Raw genomic sequence first — 18,311 nt, forward strand, 5'->3', positions numbered from 1 at the left:
CTAGGGAGAGAATGGGGCCCCTCATGGATCAGCAAGGCGGCCTTTGTGTGGAGACGCAGAAAATGGGGGAGATACTAAATGAGTATTTTGCATCAGTATTTACTGTGGAAAAGGATATGGAAGATATAGACTGTAGGGAAATAGACGGTGAAATCTTGCAAACTGCCCCTGTTACAGAGGAGGAAGTTCTGGATGTCTTGAAACCGGTAAAGGTGGATAAATCCCCAGGACCTGATCAGGTGTACCCGAGAACTCTTTGGGAAGCTAGAGAAGTGATGGCTGGACCTCTTGCTGAGATATTTGTATCATCGATAGTCACGGGTGAGGTGCCGGATGACTGGAGGTTGGCTAACGTGGTGCCTCTGTTCAAGAAGGGCATAAAGGACAAACCAGGGAACTATAAACCAGTGAGCCTGAGGGAAAGGATATACATGTATTTCGAAAGGCAAGGACTGATTAGGGATAGTCAGCATGGCTTTATGCGTGGGAAATCATGTCTCACAAACTTGAGTTTTCTGAGGAAGTAACAAAGAGGATTGATGAGGGCAGAGCGGTAGATGTGATCTGTATGGACTTCAGTAAGGCGTTCGACAAGGTTCCCCATGGGGGACTGATGAGCAAGGTTAGATCTCATGGAATACAGGGAGGACTAGCCATTTGGATACAGAACTGGCTCAAAGGTAGAAGACAGAGGGTGGTGGTGGTAGTCTAGTTTTTCAGACTAGAGACCTGTGACCAGTGAAGTGCCACAAGGATCGGTACTGGGTCCCCTACTTGTTGTCATTTACATAACTGATTTGGATGCGAGCATAAGAGGTACAGTTAGTAAGTTTGCAGATGACACCAAAATTGGAGGTATAGTGGACAGCGAAGAGGGTTACCTCAGATTACAACAAGATCTGGACCAGATGGGCCAATGTGGCAGATGGAGTTAAATTCAGATAAATGCGAGGTGCTGCATTTTGGGAAAGCAAATCTTAGCAGGACTTATACACTTAATGGTAAGGTCCTAGGGTGTGTTGCTGAACAAAGACACCTTGGAGTGCAGGTTCATAGCTCCTTGAAAGTGGAGTCACAGGTAGATAGGATAATGAAGAAGGCGTTTGGTATGCTTTCCTTTATTGGTCAGAGTATTGAGTACAGGAGTTGAGAGGTCATGTTGTGGCCACTGTTGGCATATTGCATGCAATTCTGGTCTCCTTCCTCTCGGAAAGATGTTGTGAAACTTGAAAGGGTTCAGAAAAGATTTACAAGGATGTTGCCAGAGTTGGAGGATTTGAGCTATAGGGAGGAGGCTGAACAGGCTGGGGCTATTTTCCCTGGAGCGTCAGAGGCTGAGGGGTGACCTTATAGAGGTTTACAAAATTATGAGAGACATGGATAGGATAAATAGACAAAGTCTTTTCCGTGGGGTCGGGGAGTCCAGAACTAGAGGGCATAGGTTTAGCGTGAGAGGGGAAAGATAGAAAAGAGACCTCAGGAGTAACTTTTTCACGCAGATGGTGGTACGTGTATGGAATGAGTTGCCAGAGGATGTGGTGGAGGCTGGTACAATTGGAACATTTAAGAGGCATTTGGATGGGTATATGAATAGGAAGGGTTTGAAGGGATATGGGCCGGGTGCTGGCAGGTGGGACTAGATTGGGTTGGGATATCTGGTCGGCATGGACAGGTTGGACCGAAGGGTCTGTTTCCATGCTGTACATCTCTATGACTCTATATAAAACTTTTCACTATCCTCATTGAGTATATGTGACAATCAAGGCTATTCTATTTACTCAGAGTGGACAATTTGACGTATTTTCAGTACAGAGCTGAAAATGTGTTGCTGGAAAAGCGCAGCAGGTCAGGCAGCATCCAAGGAACAGGAGAATTGATGTTTCGGGCATAAGAGGGCTTATGCCCGAAACGTCGATTCTCCTGTTCCTTGGATGCTGCCTGACCTGCTGCGCTTTTCCAGCAACACATTTTCAGCTCTGATCTCCAGCACCTACAGTCCTTACTTTCTCCTCGTATTTTCAGTACACCAGATTTTTGTCCGCTCACAGCCTATTTGAATCCCTTGCAGATTCCTTATGTTTTCTTTACAACTCATTTTCCTATCATTGTATGATCAACAAACTTAAAATTGAACATGTAATTGCTGTCATCCAAATCATTCATATTAATTTTAAGTAGCTGAGGTCCCAGCATTGATCTGTTGCACTCCATTTGTCACATCTTAACAACTTGAGAATGACTGATTCTTGTTTCCTGCTGGCTAACTAATCCTCTATCCACATTGTTATTGTCTCCCTACACTATAAGTTCTTATTTTCCACTGTAGCCATTGACGTAGCACCTTTTCAATGGCTTTGGAAATCTAAGTTCAGGTCATTCTGCTATAAACATGTGTTTCATCAGCATGAATGAGCTCCAACGCGACTGACAAATTGTGGATGTTGTTTGCACAACACAAACTTACTACTGAACGGGTATAGCGATTTTCAATGAGTGATCTTCTACAGCACAATTTTGTATAGAGAGGTTGGTGAGGAACGCAGTTGTCGCATTACAGCAGAACGACCTGTATAGCACATCCATATGTATTAAGATTGTATTGAGATTTGCCAAGTGTTCTCTATAACCTCCTTAAATCAAAGCTTCCAACATGTTCTCCAGAAGTTGTTCGCTGGCCTGTAATTTCCTGCTTTCTGTTCCTTCCTCCTGTTTCCCCTTCCTTCTTTAATAGAGGAGTCACATTCACTATTCTTTAACTTGATGGGACCTTTCCAGAACCTAGGGAATTTTAGAAAATTTAAACCATTCTGGTAATAACCCACGTCTCATTAACACAAATTGGCTGTAACGCGATTGATGGATTGTGGACGTTATTTGGATAACTTGGGCTTCCTACTGAACGGGTATAGCAATTTTCTATCATGATCATGTACAACATGATTTTCTACAGCTGTTTTCTATAGTGAGGAGTTGGAGAGGAATGCAACATTATCACATAATGACCTGTACCTATGTTTACAGTAGCCTCTTCTTTTAAGACCTCAAAGAGGCCCATCAGGATCTGGTGACTTCTGAACTGCTGGTCCTAGTAATTTTTACTCTGTCCTTTCCCTGATGATATTAATTGTTTTAAGTTTCTTCTTCTCTTCCAAATTTTGATTTATGACCATTTCTGGGATGTTTTGTTTCCACTGCATTGACGGCAGATGTAAAATCTCTGTTCAATACATCTGCTATTTCCTCTTTTTCACTATTAACGCTCCAGCTTCACTATCTGGAGGACCAACATTGACTACTGACTGTTTTCTTTTTAAATATCTGTAAAAACTCTTAACATTTGTTTTTACATTTTTCATGCTCGAGGCACCTCTCCCTCATGATTAATCTCTTCCTCATTCTTTATACTCTGTCTGATCTCTTAACTTGTGACTCATCTTTGCAGGATTCTTATTTTTAAATCTGAAATTATCTGCAATGTAATTAGTTAACCAAAGATGATGGATTCTTCCTTTGGAGTTACTTTTCTCTCACTGGAATTTATCTTTTCCGAATAGTGTGAAATATCTCAAGTCTGCCACTGCATCTCTACTGACCTTTCCCGAAACTTAATTTGCCAGTTTCCTTTACCAAAGTCTTGTCTTCACACCTTCACAATACTTCTATTTAAATTGAAAATGCTAGCTTTAGAGCCATTCTCCCTCAGACCGAATTTAATATTTAATTGTATAATGACCATTTCTTCCTAGATGCATCTTCACTTTGAATGAATGAATGCATGATTGAATTAATTAAGTCTCAATGCACATTATCAGATCTAGTATAACCTGCTCTCTGGTTGGCTCTAAAATGAACTGCTATAAGTAATTATCCCAAAAAAATTCCATAAACTCATTATTCAGAGTACCTTTGCCAAGGTGAACATCAACCATGATTATCACCATCCCTTTATCACATGCTCAGTTAGCTGGACAACTGGTTTGTAATGCAGAGTGATGCCAACAGCGTGGACTCAATTCACACACTGGCTGAAGTTACCATGAAGATATCTCATAAAACTACAGTAATTCAGACAAGATTCTTAAGTTGGGAAGGTGATTGAATTTCAGTCTTATAAATGGAATTTGAATAGATATTGTCTTAAGTAAAATAGTGTAAAAATATTTTGAGTAGGGACAGTAAATTTCATTTTAGAAGCCATCTCCAGTTTAAAACACCTTCAGGCAGCATGTGAATAGAAGGAACTAGAATTGCGGCTACAAGATAGAGGAACAGTGTTTGTTTAACATTCCAAGGTCAGGTGAGAAAGAAGCTGCTCGCAACTCGTTAACTAAAAAATTCTAACATTAGGTGTAACCATATAACTTTATATATAAACTAACCTGATATTAGAACTGACATTATGAATTTTATAGCAATTAGTAGGAATTAACATCTTCTTAAATCTCCTTTAATAACTACAAGAATAGGATCACAAGACCTAAGATTGACCATGAAGTTGTCCATCATTGATCGTGTATTCACAGGATTGGATGTGTATATCAGAAAGGGATATGGCAACCAGTGATATAAATATTGCATGTAATCACTGTAATGTGGTATGAATAAATAACCTGCACTTTATTGGGCTCTGATCTGAGCCATGATTAAGATGCCAACTAGGCTTTACATGAAAGCCAGATTCAGAGTTGTCTCTGGCCTTTCCCACAAAGAGGTCTGAACATATATAACTTGCACTGCTGAACACAAAACTGGATACCTCTGACGTCTCTCCCCAGTATATTTAGATTAAGAAAAACTTCAGTCCTGTCTTTTTACTAACCTCAAAAATAAGCAAACAAATTTGCATCTCATTGCTATTTTTGGAAGCTTATTGTGTGCAAATGGGTAACTATTATAGAATCCCTACAGTGTAGAAGTCAGCCTTTTTGCCTATCGAGTCCACACCAATCCTCTGAGAAACATCCCACACAGTCCCACCTCCATAACCCATCCTTGTAACTCTGCATTTCCCATGGCTAATCCACCTAGCCTTCACATCCTTGGATACTATGAGCAATTTAGCACGGTGAATCCACCTAACCTGCACATCTTTGGACTGTGGTAGGAAACCAGTGTGTCCCATACAGATACAGGAAAAACATGCAAACTCCACAGTGACAGTCACCCAAGGCTGGAATTGAAGCTGGGCCCTGGCGCTGTGAGGCAGCAGTGGTAACCATTGGCAACCACTGCGCCAAAACTACAAATGCTCTAAATTACAAGAAATGACAAAATTTCAAATTTGAATGTTTCTGACCTAGGAGGACAAAGTGGATTCATCAATGGAAGATGCTGAAATAGTTGAAAGTATTTCAAAATTTACTGAAGCGATAATGTAGTAGAGATACAGTAGTTTCACTGCAAAAATAGAAACTATTGCACATGAATAGAAAAGCATTGATTCTTTGTTAATACAAAGAAGTGTTTGAAAATCATATCGCAAGTACCTTTGTTAACATTTGTGGTTTGCATGCAAGTAATCCTCAAACAATGCCTCAAAATTCCAGCAAAGGTATTATTGTCAATGCACTTTTTTACAACTGTCCATTTGGGTAATTTGTGTGGAGAACCAAAACTACCATCTATATATAATTCAAAGGAGCCACAAATAAATACAATAAAGGAATTCAAGAGAAATGTCTTTAACCAGCAAAAGAGTTGGAATGTGAAATGCACTACCACAGACTGTAGTTGCACTCAAGGGGAAGCATGATGTGAGGGGGGTGGGGGTGGGGGGGGGGGAAAGAGAGGGGGGAAAGGGGTGTGTGTGTGTGTGTGTGTGTACGCGTGCGCAGGAGAGATGTAATTACATAACTTTGTCCATTTTATTATAATTTTAAGCAGAACAGACTTAAGGTACTCCATATCATGGGGCACATCAAGATCCAAAAAAAAAAACAGGGTCTCGAACTCTATAGAGACCAGTATGCTTATGCATGGAACAGGATGCTCAGGTTCAATATTCTAACTAAGAGAAGCTCCTGGGCTTATGATTTCTGTACCTGCCTTGGACCGTAGCAAATCACACTTGTAATAAAAAGAAAAAATAAATCATACCTGGTTTGGCGTAAGGGCCCTTTGTTGTGTAATGTTTCCAAAAGATACTCTAAAAGAAAAATCATGATTTTAGAAAGTGCTAGCTAGCTTTCTCCTTGTAACAAGATATGCAATTAAAACTTTCATCTTGCTCAGTAAACGTACAATCTTATTCAACTCTATAAACTACTGATTTCAACAAGATAAATGCAAAACTTTCAAATGATGCAAATTCCCATCTGGGCAGAAAGTAATATGTACATGAAGGACAAGGGCTTGTTTGAATTCAGATTGATATTCCCATTGTTAAAAAGAAGTATGTTGACACCACTTTCCAGACTCTTAAGAACATCTGTTTGGTACTAAAGAACTTGAGTAATGATTAAAAAAAGACATTTTATGAAGCTGTTCAGCTTGCATTCGTTCGGATATTCACAAGAATACCAATGCAAACATTTTATATTTTATGAGAGGTCAATGCTGACTGGTTGGTCAGTGGATCGAATAGGCAGAGAAACTAACATGGAAAATCAGTTAGATGATGATTGACAGTTAACTGGCAGGTTTTATTTAAAATCAGGCAGATTAATTCCAGCTGGTCAACACATTTCCCATCAGTTCTAACAATTTAAAATGTCTGTACAAACTCTTACAGCGTGGAGATTTGATAAACAAAAAATCTTTTGCTCGGATAACTTTTCCTGAACTGAAAAACTGATTATTTTGCTGGAAGGTTGTGATGGTATTGTGCATTTAAGACAGATTTGTTCAATAATGTTTCTCTTAATCTTTCTCCATGTTGCCACAGCAGTGCCAGAATGTCCATTGCAGAAGTAGTGGGTAAACAGTTATGCAATCCAAGTGTTTGTCAAATTAACAAAAGAAGCATGAGTGGGTGGAATCAGGATCTCACACACCTAGGATTTTGATTTTGCTTTCAATTGGGGTTGGAATTGGCTGTCGAAGCGGCTGGATATAGCTCGCTCTCTTTTGTAGCTAAAACTTTAATTCTCTCTCTGCTGCTAGGTTTTTTTTAAAAACAGTGTTCCTTTCTTCTGGACTGGAGGAGATAGCACGAGGAAATTCTGTTTTGCTAAATTTGCCAAGGACGTGTTTTATGTGCTGCTATATTGGAACAGTAAATGATCAGCAGTTAAATAACATTATTTTTATTAAGTATTTCAATAGCGTTAAAGTTATGCCAATTTTGTTTTTGTCTTTAACTATGGTGTAGAAATAAAGTGTGTTTTACTTAAAACCTAGTAGACCAATTGAATCACATGTGGAACACACAGTGCCTACACTTGCCTACAAATAAATTAAAAAGTTAGGGTCTAGGCTATCTTCTTAATATGTTTTGAGGGGGTTTGGTTTGGTCCATAGCAAAGGAAACCATTCGCCTAAACTGAATTTCTGAACCGTCTGAACTGGAAGTCAAAACTAAACTAGCAGCCCCTGGTCTAATGCATTCCATGAGAAACAGGTCTTTCATGGAATAACACAACCAACTAGCCTTGCATATTTGCGACATTTACTTAATTTGATGCTGTAGTTATAAGTATTTACTTAGACAACTTAATGTGCTCCATTCCGTATTCTTTTTACTTCTCGAGCAGAACAGTCAAATTATCTCCCTTTCTTTGACAATCTCATTGGGAAACTTGCCAAGGTTCACAATTCCGGTCTACTTCAAGCTGACCAATACTGGTCCATATACATATTGGGAATCCCACAGTTTCTGCATGCTTGCAAGAGCTGAGCATAGAATGGATCTATTGCAATACTACCTTTTGGGTATAAAAATGGGCTAGATGATTAAGGTTATCAACAATCTCATAAATAGGTCCCAAGCCTAATTGCACACCACGCAAGCTTGCTGCTGAAATAAGATGTATTTAAAATATCCTGTAAAATAAAGGTTACCCAAATCAAAGTTTCTTACAGATTACCCTGGAAGGATAAGCTAGCTAAAAGATTTGAACAACAGGTGAAGCCAATTGTTTCATGCTGCTACTATGCAGCATTAACACATATCCACCACTAATAAGATGCTACCTTCATGCCAAAAAGATGCTCAGTTACATAAATAGGTATTGTGTGAATGTCAATGTTGGTGCAATGCTAGGAATATAAGCTGTACTGACCACTAGATTTTGGAACATATCTAACAGCAGATTGCTTTAGTTGCTTGAAACAGGCAAGGTACTGACCATACCCAACCACCCTGCGCTTGCAAAATTCAAGATAGTGTCAAATAATAGATGTGATTCCATGACTGGACAACATTTGCTAAATAATCTTGAGTGTGGTAAGAATTATGCTGAGAAGCAATTCAAGGTGTCAGTCAGGCTTGCAGGGTACATATACACAAGGACGCTGTTCTTGACAGACAGATCCACATTGCTCCTTTTTCAACTTAAAGTAGGCATCAGCCTAATTTTGATTCGTTCCTCAAGGAAATGCCCTGACTGATATAAATTCAGACAAAACTTGCCAGTTAACTGTCAGTCATTCATCATTTAATTGGGGCATTCTCTATGGCAACACCTGTTATACCAATCACAGGCCATTTGTAGAGCAATCAGCACACTCTTCTCGTATCATAGAAAATGTTGTTCCCCTTTACACTTTCATTCTTGTAAAGTGTCATAATAAATGCAAGTCAAGAAATGTTTTTTCTTCAGTAATACTCTTAAGAGCATTTAAGCATAGTATTGGAAAACAGTCAGCAACTTAATGAAAAATACTGGCACACATTCTTTTCAGGATATAAGAAGGGAGATATAATCCACCAATTTGTAGAAGTATTCATTTACAATACCTAACCAACTAAATAATATTTATGATATGCTTTATATTATGTAAATAATTTAGATTACTGTTGTATAAGGTTGAATTACTTAACTGTCTTCCTATCATCTTCAAAAACTTCACGTGCCTCTTCAAAACTACATATTTCTTCAATACATTCTCGTTCAAGATTTCCTTGAGTAAAAATTTCAAAATCCCATCGATTGTATAGGAGACGTCGTCCCAGGAAATTTCGAGCTTCATTTCCCCTAATAAAGGCTGTCAAAGTCAAAGTAAAATCAAATCAGCATGAGCAGAAACTAAAATGTTAATACAAACACAGCAACCATGGAAGCTTATAACCAGCAAAAGTCATGTTACCCATATCTGTACTAGCACTTTGTTAAAGAGCAGTCTAAAATAAATCCAATGTTCTGCTCTCCCTGACTGCAATTTATCTTCTGCTGAACTATTTAACCAATTTCCCCTGCTCCAACCAGTCCCAATTTGAAAGCATCTTTTTTCTAACAACCCTCAGGTCAATACTAACCTCGCAGGTCATTGTTTTAAGTAAATTACCATTCATTTCTGACTCCCTAGCAATCTCTCACTATTCATCCCAAAATAGAGATTTTGTTTTCTGGGGAAGGAATGTGGAAATGATCCAATTAAATATTCAAGATCATGGAGGTGAACTGAGAAAAAGTCAACCCAAGTTCCAAACAAGTATTCAAATAGCAACTAGCACAAGTTTAGCAAGCTAGCAGTCAAAGTGAAGATAAACAAAGAAGGTTAATAAGTTATTGAAGCATTAAAGAGGCTATTCTAAAGAGATGATAAACTAAAAGATATGGTGATAGACAGGTAGGTAAGATAATACATAAATGGTGCATTGATGTTCTGAAAAATACATCCCTAACAGTACAACTGGAAACATCTGTCCAGTATCCCAAGTTATTTTATTTCTTAAATTAAAAAAAATGAAGCATCTGAATAGGCGGTGTACTGTGGTTTACACCTTTAATTCCCTAGAAGTTAAGATCCAAATTTCAACTGTTCGAGAGGAATATGCTCAGTTCCAACTGGACAACATCTTGTTTCTGCTGGCTGACCGAGTTACGATCCCAGCTGATGTTATTACCGGACAACTCAGAACCCACACTGAAATCTGGCTTGATAGATTTTTTTTTTATTTAATGAGGTGGTCTTCCACCAAAACATACACATGTACTGCTGCAGATTTGATTATAACAATAAAATAGAATTTGTTATGCAAAATAAGATAAAATAGAAGAAAACACGCTAATTATATGTAACAATTTTAAAAACTTTGAATTATACAATATTACATCTATCTGCACTCTTTTACAGTTTTCAAACACCAAATAGAATTCCCTTCTCCACCATATCCATAGAGTTTGACTTAACTGTGCTTTCCACTTCCATCCAAGAGAGTTTGACAGACTCTTCTGAGCCTTGAACTTAAGACTTTTTCAGCTTCAAATAACCCCTTCAGGGTTCTAACCAAATACTTTTGTTAAGTTTAAAACTAAACTATTCATAATGAAGTAACCTAATTAGAACTGGTAAGAAATAGCTTCTTTCTTTGGGTAAAACAGTTTTACACATCTAATGTCCACCAGGTCTTCTGTGAACTGAAACCAAAAGACTTTTCCATCCAAGCCAAAGATTCCTTTAAGCCAAAAGAAATCAGGCTTCTTATCACTAGAAGTAGGCTAATGCTCTTCAATACTTATTCTGTCCACTTGTAAAAACTCTCTCAATTGAAATTTCAATGAGAACTCCAGAAACACACTTTCATATTTTTTCTGGGGAAAAAAAATCATTGATCTAGAAAGCCTAACAAGTTAATTATTAATCTGCTGTATACACACGGACCAAAAGCCACATGGCACTAGCTCAAAATCTAAATTAAAAACATATACTTAACACACCTTATATCACAATTGGAACACCAAGGAATTTTCCAACACTCTTGCCCAACCAGTTAAATAGCTAGGATTTTGGTAGTGCAGCTGGCAGTATTTTTTATTGTCAAAATGCAGGCAGATCTTACAAGTTTCAGTATCCCCTTTTTCCATATCTGTGAACTTAAAGATTCTTGGAAGCAAAATTTGAGGAAACATTTTCAACTAGTATTCACTTTATGTTTACAACATATTAGAATTATGCTCCACATCATGTCAAGAAAACATGATGCAATGTCATCCTTGTGTGGCAGTCACTCACATTTTCTACAGTGATCATTCTGTACAGACACCAAATTAAGTATATTTGTGTGGAACTGCTTACCGCATTTATCATGTCAGGCATAACTCAGCAGTGGAGTCCCTGAAGGGTTTAAGATTTCTCCCCAGTGTTTTGGGTCAAATTCATCATCCAAGCAAAAAAAAAATCACAAAACAAAACAGATAAATCTGGTCAATTTTTCAATACTGTTTGACACCTTGCTGTTCACATTAGCTGTCCCATTTCCCTACAACAATGACTATACTTCAATATCGCTATTGCTTGTATAGCATTTTAGGATGCCGTGAGGTATTGAAAGTTATAGTGTAGATGACTGGTTTTTTAAAAAAGCATGACAGCAAAATGTTTTACCCAACACCTTGACCAGGAAATATTGGACCAAAAATCTTGATTTACTTTTAGATATTATTTGTTCAGTAAATGAAAATAATCATGTAAGAGCCTGCCACATCAGTTACTGACACTATTCAGTACTTTGATAACATATTTTTATGACTGTTACATCACATATGTTTGAACTGGAAATTACTGGTGTCTTATTGTTCTGTTAAAAAAAATTACAAAAATAGCTGTTGTCTTAACACAAACCTTTAGGAGCAAACTTCAACACTTGTAAAACATGTTAGGATTCCCCATAAACACACTTGTACATTGGCACAGTAAGCATACTATGCATTCTTTTCCTGGCAAGCAACTTCAGTTTTTAAACTGTATCCGCTGCACAATGAATTGAGAGTGCAGAATTCACACCAAAATACTTTCCACACATTAGGAATGGAATTTGACTCCTTTTACTCTGTCTTCTGGCCTGTTGTTCCATTAACAATACACAAAAGCTGCTCACACAACTTAGGGTAGCAACTACATACACCATATTTTATATGAAAACATACATATACATATGGTGAGACCCCAAACAGAGTCCTGAAAGCAATTCCATTTTATGCTTAAGTACAGACCCCTTAACTTTCAGAAGGAGGCAGAGATTCTTTGCTGTTCTTTGAAAAGCCATTTCCTCCCACACATCGCCATGGAATTCTGTTCTACCAATGGAAATTTGGCAAGATCAGACATTTCATCAATTAATATTTCTATGCAATTATATAAAACAGCATCATAATCTATCAAAACTGAAAATTTTATGACTTACAGTTAAAAAAGTGTCATACAGCACAGAAACAGAACCTTTAATCCAACCAGTCCATGCTGACTATCATCCCAAACTAAATGAGACGCCCCCCCCGTCTCTGCTTCGTCCATCTCCATCCAAACCTTCTCCTATTCATGTACTTATCCAAACGTCTTTTAAACATTGTAACTGTAATCACATTCTCAAAGTTTATTCCATACACTAACTGTGTAAAAAAAACGGCATGTTTTTTCAAATTTTTTTTCTCCTCTCACCTTAAAGATACGTCCCCTAGTCTGAGAGTCATCAAGTTGTACAGCATGAAAACAGACCCTTCGGTCCAACTCGTCCATGCTGACCAGATAGCCTAAATTAATCTATTCCCATTTGCCAGTACTTGGCCCATATCCTTCTAAAGCTTTCCTTTTCATATACCCTTCCAGATGCCTTTTAAATGTTGGAAATGTACCTACCTCCATCACTTCCTGGCAACTCATTCCAGACACACACCAACTTTTGCATGAAAACATTGCCCCTTAGATCCCTTTTAAATCTTTCCCCTCTCACCCAAAACCTATGCCTTCTAGTTCTGTGCTCCCCCAACCTAGGGAAAAAAATCTTGTCTATTTACCCATCAATGCCCCACATGATTTTATAAATCTCTATAACGTAGCCCCTCAGCCTCCGATGCTCCAGGGAAAACAGCCTCTTCCTGTAGCTCCAACATTCCAACCCTGGCAAAATCCCTGTAAATCTTTTCTAAACTCAAGTTTCACAACATCCTTGCTACAGGAAGGAGACCAGAATTGCACACAATTTTCAAAAATTGGTCTAACCAATGTCCTGTACAGCCGCAACATGACCTTCCAACTCCTATACTCAATGCTCTGACCAATAAACAAAAGCATACCAAATGCCTTCTTCACTATCCTATCTACCCAAAGCTCCACTTTCAAGGAACTATGAACCTGCAAGCCCAGGTATCTCTGTTCAGCAACACTCTCCAGGACTTTATCATTAAGTGCCCAAGTCTTGCCTTTCTAAAATGCAGCATCTCACATTTACCTAAATTAAACGCCACCTGCCACTCTTCGACCCATTGGCCCATCTGATCAAGATCCTGTTGTACTCTGTGGTAATCTTTGTTGCTGTCCACTATACATCCAATTTTGGTGTCATCTGCAAACTTATCTTCTATGTTCACATCAAAATCATTTATATAAAATGAAGAAAAGTAGTGGACCTAGCATCGATTCTTGTGGCACACTAATGGTAATAGGCCCCAAGTCTGAAAGGCAACCCTGTGACTTCTACCTTCAAGCTAGTTCTGTATCCATATGGCTAGTGCTCCCTGCATTCTATGTGATCCAACTTTGCTCCAGTCTACCATGAGGAACCCTGCTGAACACCTAACTAAAGTCTAAATATATCACTTCCACTGCTCTGCCCTCATCAATCTTTTGTTACTTATTCAAAAACCTCAATCAAGTGTGTGAAACATGATTTCCCATGCACAAAGCCATGTTAGCTATCCCTGATCAATCCTTGCCTATCCAAATACACGTATATCCTGTCCCTCAGGATTCCCTCCAACAACTTGCCCACCGTTGATGTCAGGCTCACTGGTCTATAGTTCCATGGTTTTTCCTTACCACCTTTCTTAAATTATTGGCACCACATTAGCCCAACCTCCAGTCTTCAGCACCTCACTTGTGACAATCGATGATACAAATATCTCAGCAAGGGGCCCAGCAATCACTTCCCTAGCTTCCCACAGAAGTCTAGGGTACACATGATGAGGTCCTGTGGATTTATCCACCTTTGCGCATTTTAAAAGATCCAGCACCTCCCCTCTGTAATAGACATTTTTCTAAGACGTCACCATCTATTTACCCACATTCTGTTCTTTCATGTCCTTCTCCACCATAAACACTGATGCCAAATATTTGTTTAGTATCTCTCCCATCTCTTGGGGTTCCACAGATAGGCTGTCTTGCTGATATTGAGGGGTCTATTGTCTGGGAAAAGTGAGGACTGCAGATGCAGAAGGTCAAAATCAAAAAGTGTGGCACTGGAAAAGCACAGCAGGTCAGGCAGCATCCAAGGAGTAGGAGAGTCATCATTTCGGGCATAAGTCCTTCATTCTGAAGGAGGGATTATGCCTGAAAACTCGATTCTCCTGCTCCTCGGATGCTGCCTGACCCGCTGTGTTTTTCCAGCACTACAATTTTTAACTCTAAGTCCTATTCTCTCCCGAGTAACCCATTTGTTCTTAATGTATTTAAGAAAATCCCTTTTGCCCTCCTGATTTCCCTCTGAAGTATACCCCTACTGCCTTTATACTTTAAAGATTCACTTGATCTCGGCTGTCTTTACCTGAAAAATGCTTCCTTCTTTTTCTTGATCATACCCTCACTTTCTCTAGTCATCCAGCAATCCCTACACTTACCACCCTTGCCTTTCATTCTAACAAGAATATATTGTCTCTGGACCCTCCATACCTCCTACAGCATGTCTCAATGACTACTGCCCAGTGGCCCTAACTTCAGTGGTCATGAAGTGCTTTGAAAGGCTAGTCATGGCATTAATCAACTCCAGCCTCCCCACTACTCTCGACCCACTCCAATTTGCCTATCGGACCAACAGATCCACATCAGATGCCATATCACTTGCCCTTCACTCCTCCCTAGAACATCTTGACACCAAGAACAGCTACATAAGAATCCTACTCATTGACTACAGTTCAACCTTCAACACTATTATCCCCTTGAGACTGATTACTAAACTTCGTGGTCTCTGATTAAGCCCCATTCTCTGCAACTGGATCCTCAGTTTCCTGACCCACAGCCCATAATCAGTGAAGATTGGGGACAATACTTCATCCTCACTAGCACTCAACACTGAAGACCCACCAGGGGTGCGTACTCAGCTGCCCATTGTACTTACTGTCTACCCATGACTGCATCGCCAAATACCAAACTAATGCCACTTACAAGTTCACTGATGACACCACCATAGTCTGTTGAATCTCAGATGGCGATGAAGCAGACTAAAGACGGGAGGTGGAAAACCTGGAAAAATGGTACACTGAGAAGAACCTAGCTCTCAATGCCGGCAAAACCAAAGAACTCATTATTAACTTTCGGCAGGATGTTATTCATGCCCCCCCTACACATTAACTGCACAGAGGTGGAACGTGTGGAGAGTGTCATGTTCCTGGGAGCGGTCATCCATTATAAGCTTTCTTGCACTCTTCATGTGGATGCACTGGTTACAAAGGCCCAACAATGTCTCTTCTTCCTCAGGCAGCTGAGGAAATTTGGCATCACGGTGAATACCCTTGCTAACTTTTATAGGCGCGCTATCGAGAGCATTCTGTCTGGACGTATAGTATGGCAACCATACTATTCAAAATTGGAGACGGTTACAGAGAGTGGTGAACTCGGCCCGGAAAATCACAAAGGCCAACCTCCCATCTATAGAATCCATCTACCAGACCTGCTGTTAAGGAAAGGCTACTAGCATTAAAAGATCCATCCAACTCTGGCAATGTTTTTCTACAACCTCTGCCATTGGGGAGAAGGTAGAGAAGCCTGAAACAAATGCATCAGCCAGTTTCGAAACAGCTTCCACTCTACTGTTGTTAGAATACTGAATGGACTCTCAAACTCTTAACATTCCCCCGTACCTGTGTTTTTGTTTTTGCCACTGTTTATCTATTATTTACTTATCTATGTGATCTGCCTGTATTGCTCATAAGACAAAGCTTTTCACTGTGCCTTGATACACGTGACAATAGATTCAATTCAATTTTTGAAGGCTTCCCATTTTCCAGCTGTCCCTTTAATTGCACCCAATCAACTTTTGAAAGTTCTTGCCTAATACCATCAAAATTAGACTTCCTCCAATTCAGAAATTCAATTGTTAGATCCTGTCTATCCTTTTCCAGCACTATTTCAAAACTAATAGAATTGTGGTCACTGGCCCCCAAAGTGCTCCCCCATTGACACCTCAGTCACCTGCCCTGCCTTAGTTCCCAAGAGTAGGTCAAGTTTTGCACCTTCTCTAGTAGGTACATCAACATAGTGAATCAGAAAATTTTCTTGTACACACTTAAATTCCTCTCCATCTAAACCCTTAACACTATGGCAGCCCCAATCGTCGTCTGGGGAGTTAAAATCTCCTACCATTACCACCCTATTATTCTCACAAATAACAGGTCTCCTTACAAATTTGTTTCTCAATTTCCCACTGAACATTGTGTGTAATCCCAATAAGGTAAGCATCCCTTTCTTATTTCTCACTTCTACCCAAATAACCTTCCTGGCCATATTCCCAGGAATACCCACGGTGGCACAATGGTTAGCACTGCTGCCTCACAGCGCCAGAGACCCGGGTTCAATTCCCGCCTCAGGCGACTGACTGTTTGGAGTTTGTATGTTCTCCCCGTGTTTGCGTAGGTTTCCTCCGGGTGCTCCGGTTTCCTCCCACAGTCCAAAGATGTGCAGGTCAGGTGAAGTGGCCATGCTAAAATTGCCCGTAGTGTTAGGTAAGGAGTAAATGTAGGGGTATGAGTGGGTTGCGCTTTGGAGGGGCGGTGTGGACTTGTTGGGCCGAAGGGCCTGTTTCCACACTGTAAGTAATCTAATCTAATCTAATCTACCCTCCCTAAGTTGAACCATGATGTTATCCCTCATCAAAAACACTCCCCTTCCTCTCGTGCCTGTCTTTCTATATCATTTGTATCCTAAAATGGACAGTCCTGTCCATTCCTGAGCTACATCTGTGTTGCTCAGGGATGGATATCATTGCTATGATATCACAGTCCCATGTTCCTAACCATGCCATGAGTTCATCTGCCTTCCCTGTTAGGCCTCTTGCATTGAATTAAATTCAGTTTAAATTTACCTCTGCTTTGTTCCTGCTTGCCCTAACTGTTTGACTTGCTCCTTTTCCCAACTATACCAGTCTCTGACTGATGATCACTTTCCTCTCCTGACATCCCCAACGAGGAAAGAGACACTTGCCACTCCCCTGATCTATCCCCTTCTTAAAATTTTATAAACTTCTGTAAGGTTACCCTACAACCTCCTACACTCCAGTGAATAACACCCCAACTTATCCAGCTTCCCCTTATAACTCAAACCCTCCAGCCCTGGCAATACCCTGGTAAATCTCTTCTGAACCCTCTCCAGTTTAATAATAACCTTCCTAGAAGAGGGCGACCTGAACTGGACACAGTACTTCTAAACAGACCTCACCAATATCCTGTACAACCTCAACATAACATTCCAACTCTATACTCGGAGGAGCGAGTGATGAGAGCGAGCATGCTAAATGCCTTCTTAACCACCTTGAGTCAAAAGCAATGTCTCTAGTGTAGAATTGCACTCAGCCCACGAGCAACTACATAGCTTGAGATTTTACAAAAATAACTTTTGTAAAATCTCCGTAAGTGTTTGTTATTTAAGAACTTACCTCGACGCCAATGGTCTTTTTGCAGCAGAGAACGGCAGGAGCTGGGCGGAAGTGAAGTCGGAGCGCAAAGCCGGTTGGGAAGGTAAGTGATTGTTATTTGAGTGGAGAAGGAACCCGAGACACTACACGTGTAGTGTCTCCCACCCTCCCTCCTCCTCTAACCTAAAAAAAAGGTAAGCTACTTAGTGTTCTTGTTTTGGAGACTAAGTGTAGAGTTATGGCAGCGCAGGCAGTGGAATGTTCCTCCTACAGGATGTTTGAGGTAGGGGTGACCACTGATGCTCCTGCTGACTTCACCTGCAGGAAGTGCAGCCAGCTCCAGCTCCTCACAGACCACGTTAGGGAACTGGAGCTGGAGTTGGATGAACTGAGAATTATTCGAGAGGCTGAGAGGGACATAGTTACGCCAGAGAACAGAGGTAGCTGGGTAACAGTTAGAGGTGGGAAGGGGAGAAAGCAGGCAGTGCAGGGATCCCCTGTGGTCGTTCCCCTCAACAATAAGTATACCGCTTTGGATACTGTTGGGGGGGGGGACAGCCTAGCAGGGGTAAGCTGCAGTGACCGGGTC

The 18,311-nt window shown here is 40.0% G+C and overlaps 1 protein-coding gene and 1 long non-coding RNA gene across 3 annotated transcripts in view; one reads left to right on the plus strand and one right to left on the minus strand.

The window, feature by feature from the left end:
• prrg4 (proline rich Gla (G-carboxyglutamic acid) 4 (transmembrane)) overlaps positions 1–18,311 on the minus strand; it is a 41,547-nt gene that overhangs the window by 14,887 nt on the left and 8,349 nt on the right. For both annotated transcript variants that reach the window (XM_087996351.1, XM_087996350.1), the window contains exons 3-4: positions 8,981–9,144; positions 6,097–6,145 (exon numbers count right to left, since the gene is read on the minus strand). In XM_087996351.1, the coding sequence (XP_087852477.1) occupies positions 6,097–6,145; positions 8,981–9,144 (213 nt within the window). The remainder of the gene's footprint in view (positions 1–6,096; positions 6,146–8,980; positions 9,145–18,311) is intronic.
• The window catches only part of LOC148146865 (uncharacterized), a 31,639-nt gene continuing 31,104 nt past the window's right edge, over positions 17,777–18,311 (plus strand). The window contains exon 1 of the long non-coding RNA XR_015760124.1: positions 17,777–17,825. This is a non-coding gene — a long non-coding RNA (uncharacterized LOC148146865). The remainder of the gene's footprint in view (positions 17,826–18,311) is intronic.

This window comes from Chiloscyllium plagiosum, unplaced genomic scaffold, assembly GCF_037043375.1.
Source record: "Chiloscyllium plagiosum isolate Xiang-an unplaced genomic scaffold, Cpla_swu_hap1 HiC_scaffold_18, whole genome shotgun sequence".
Classification (NCBI taxonomy): Eukaryota; Metazoa; Chordata; class Chondrichthyes; order Orectolobiformes; family Hemiscylliidae; genus Chiloscyllium; species Chiloscyllium plagiosum.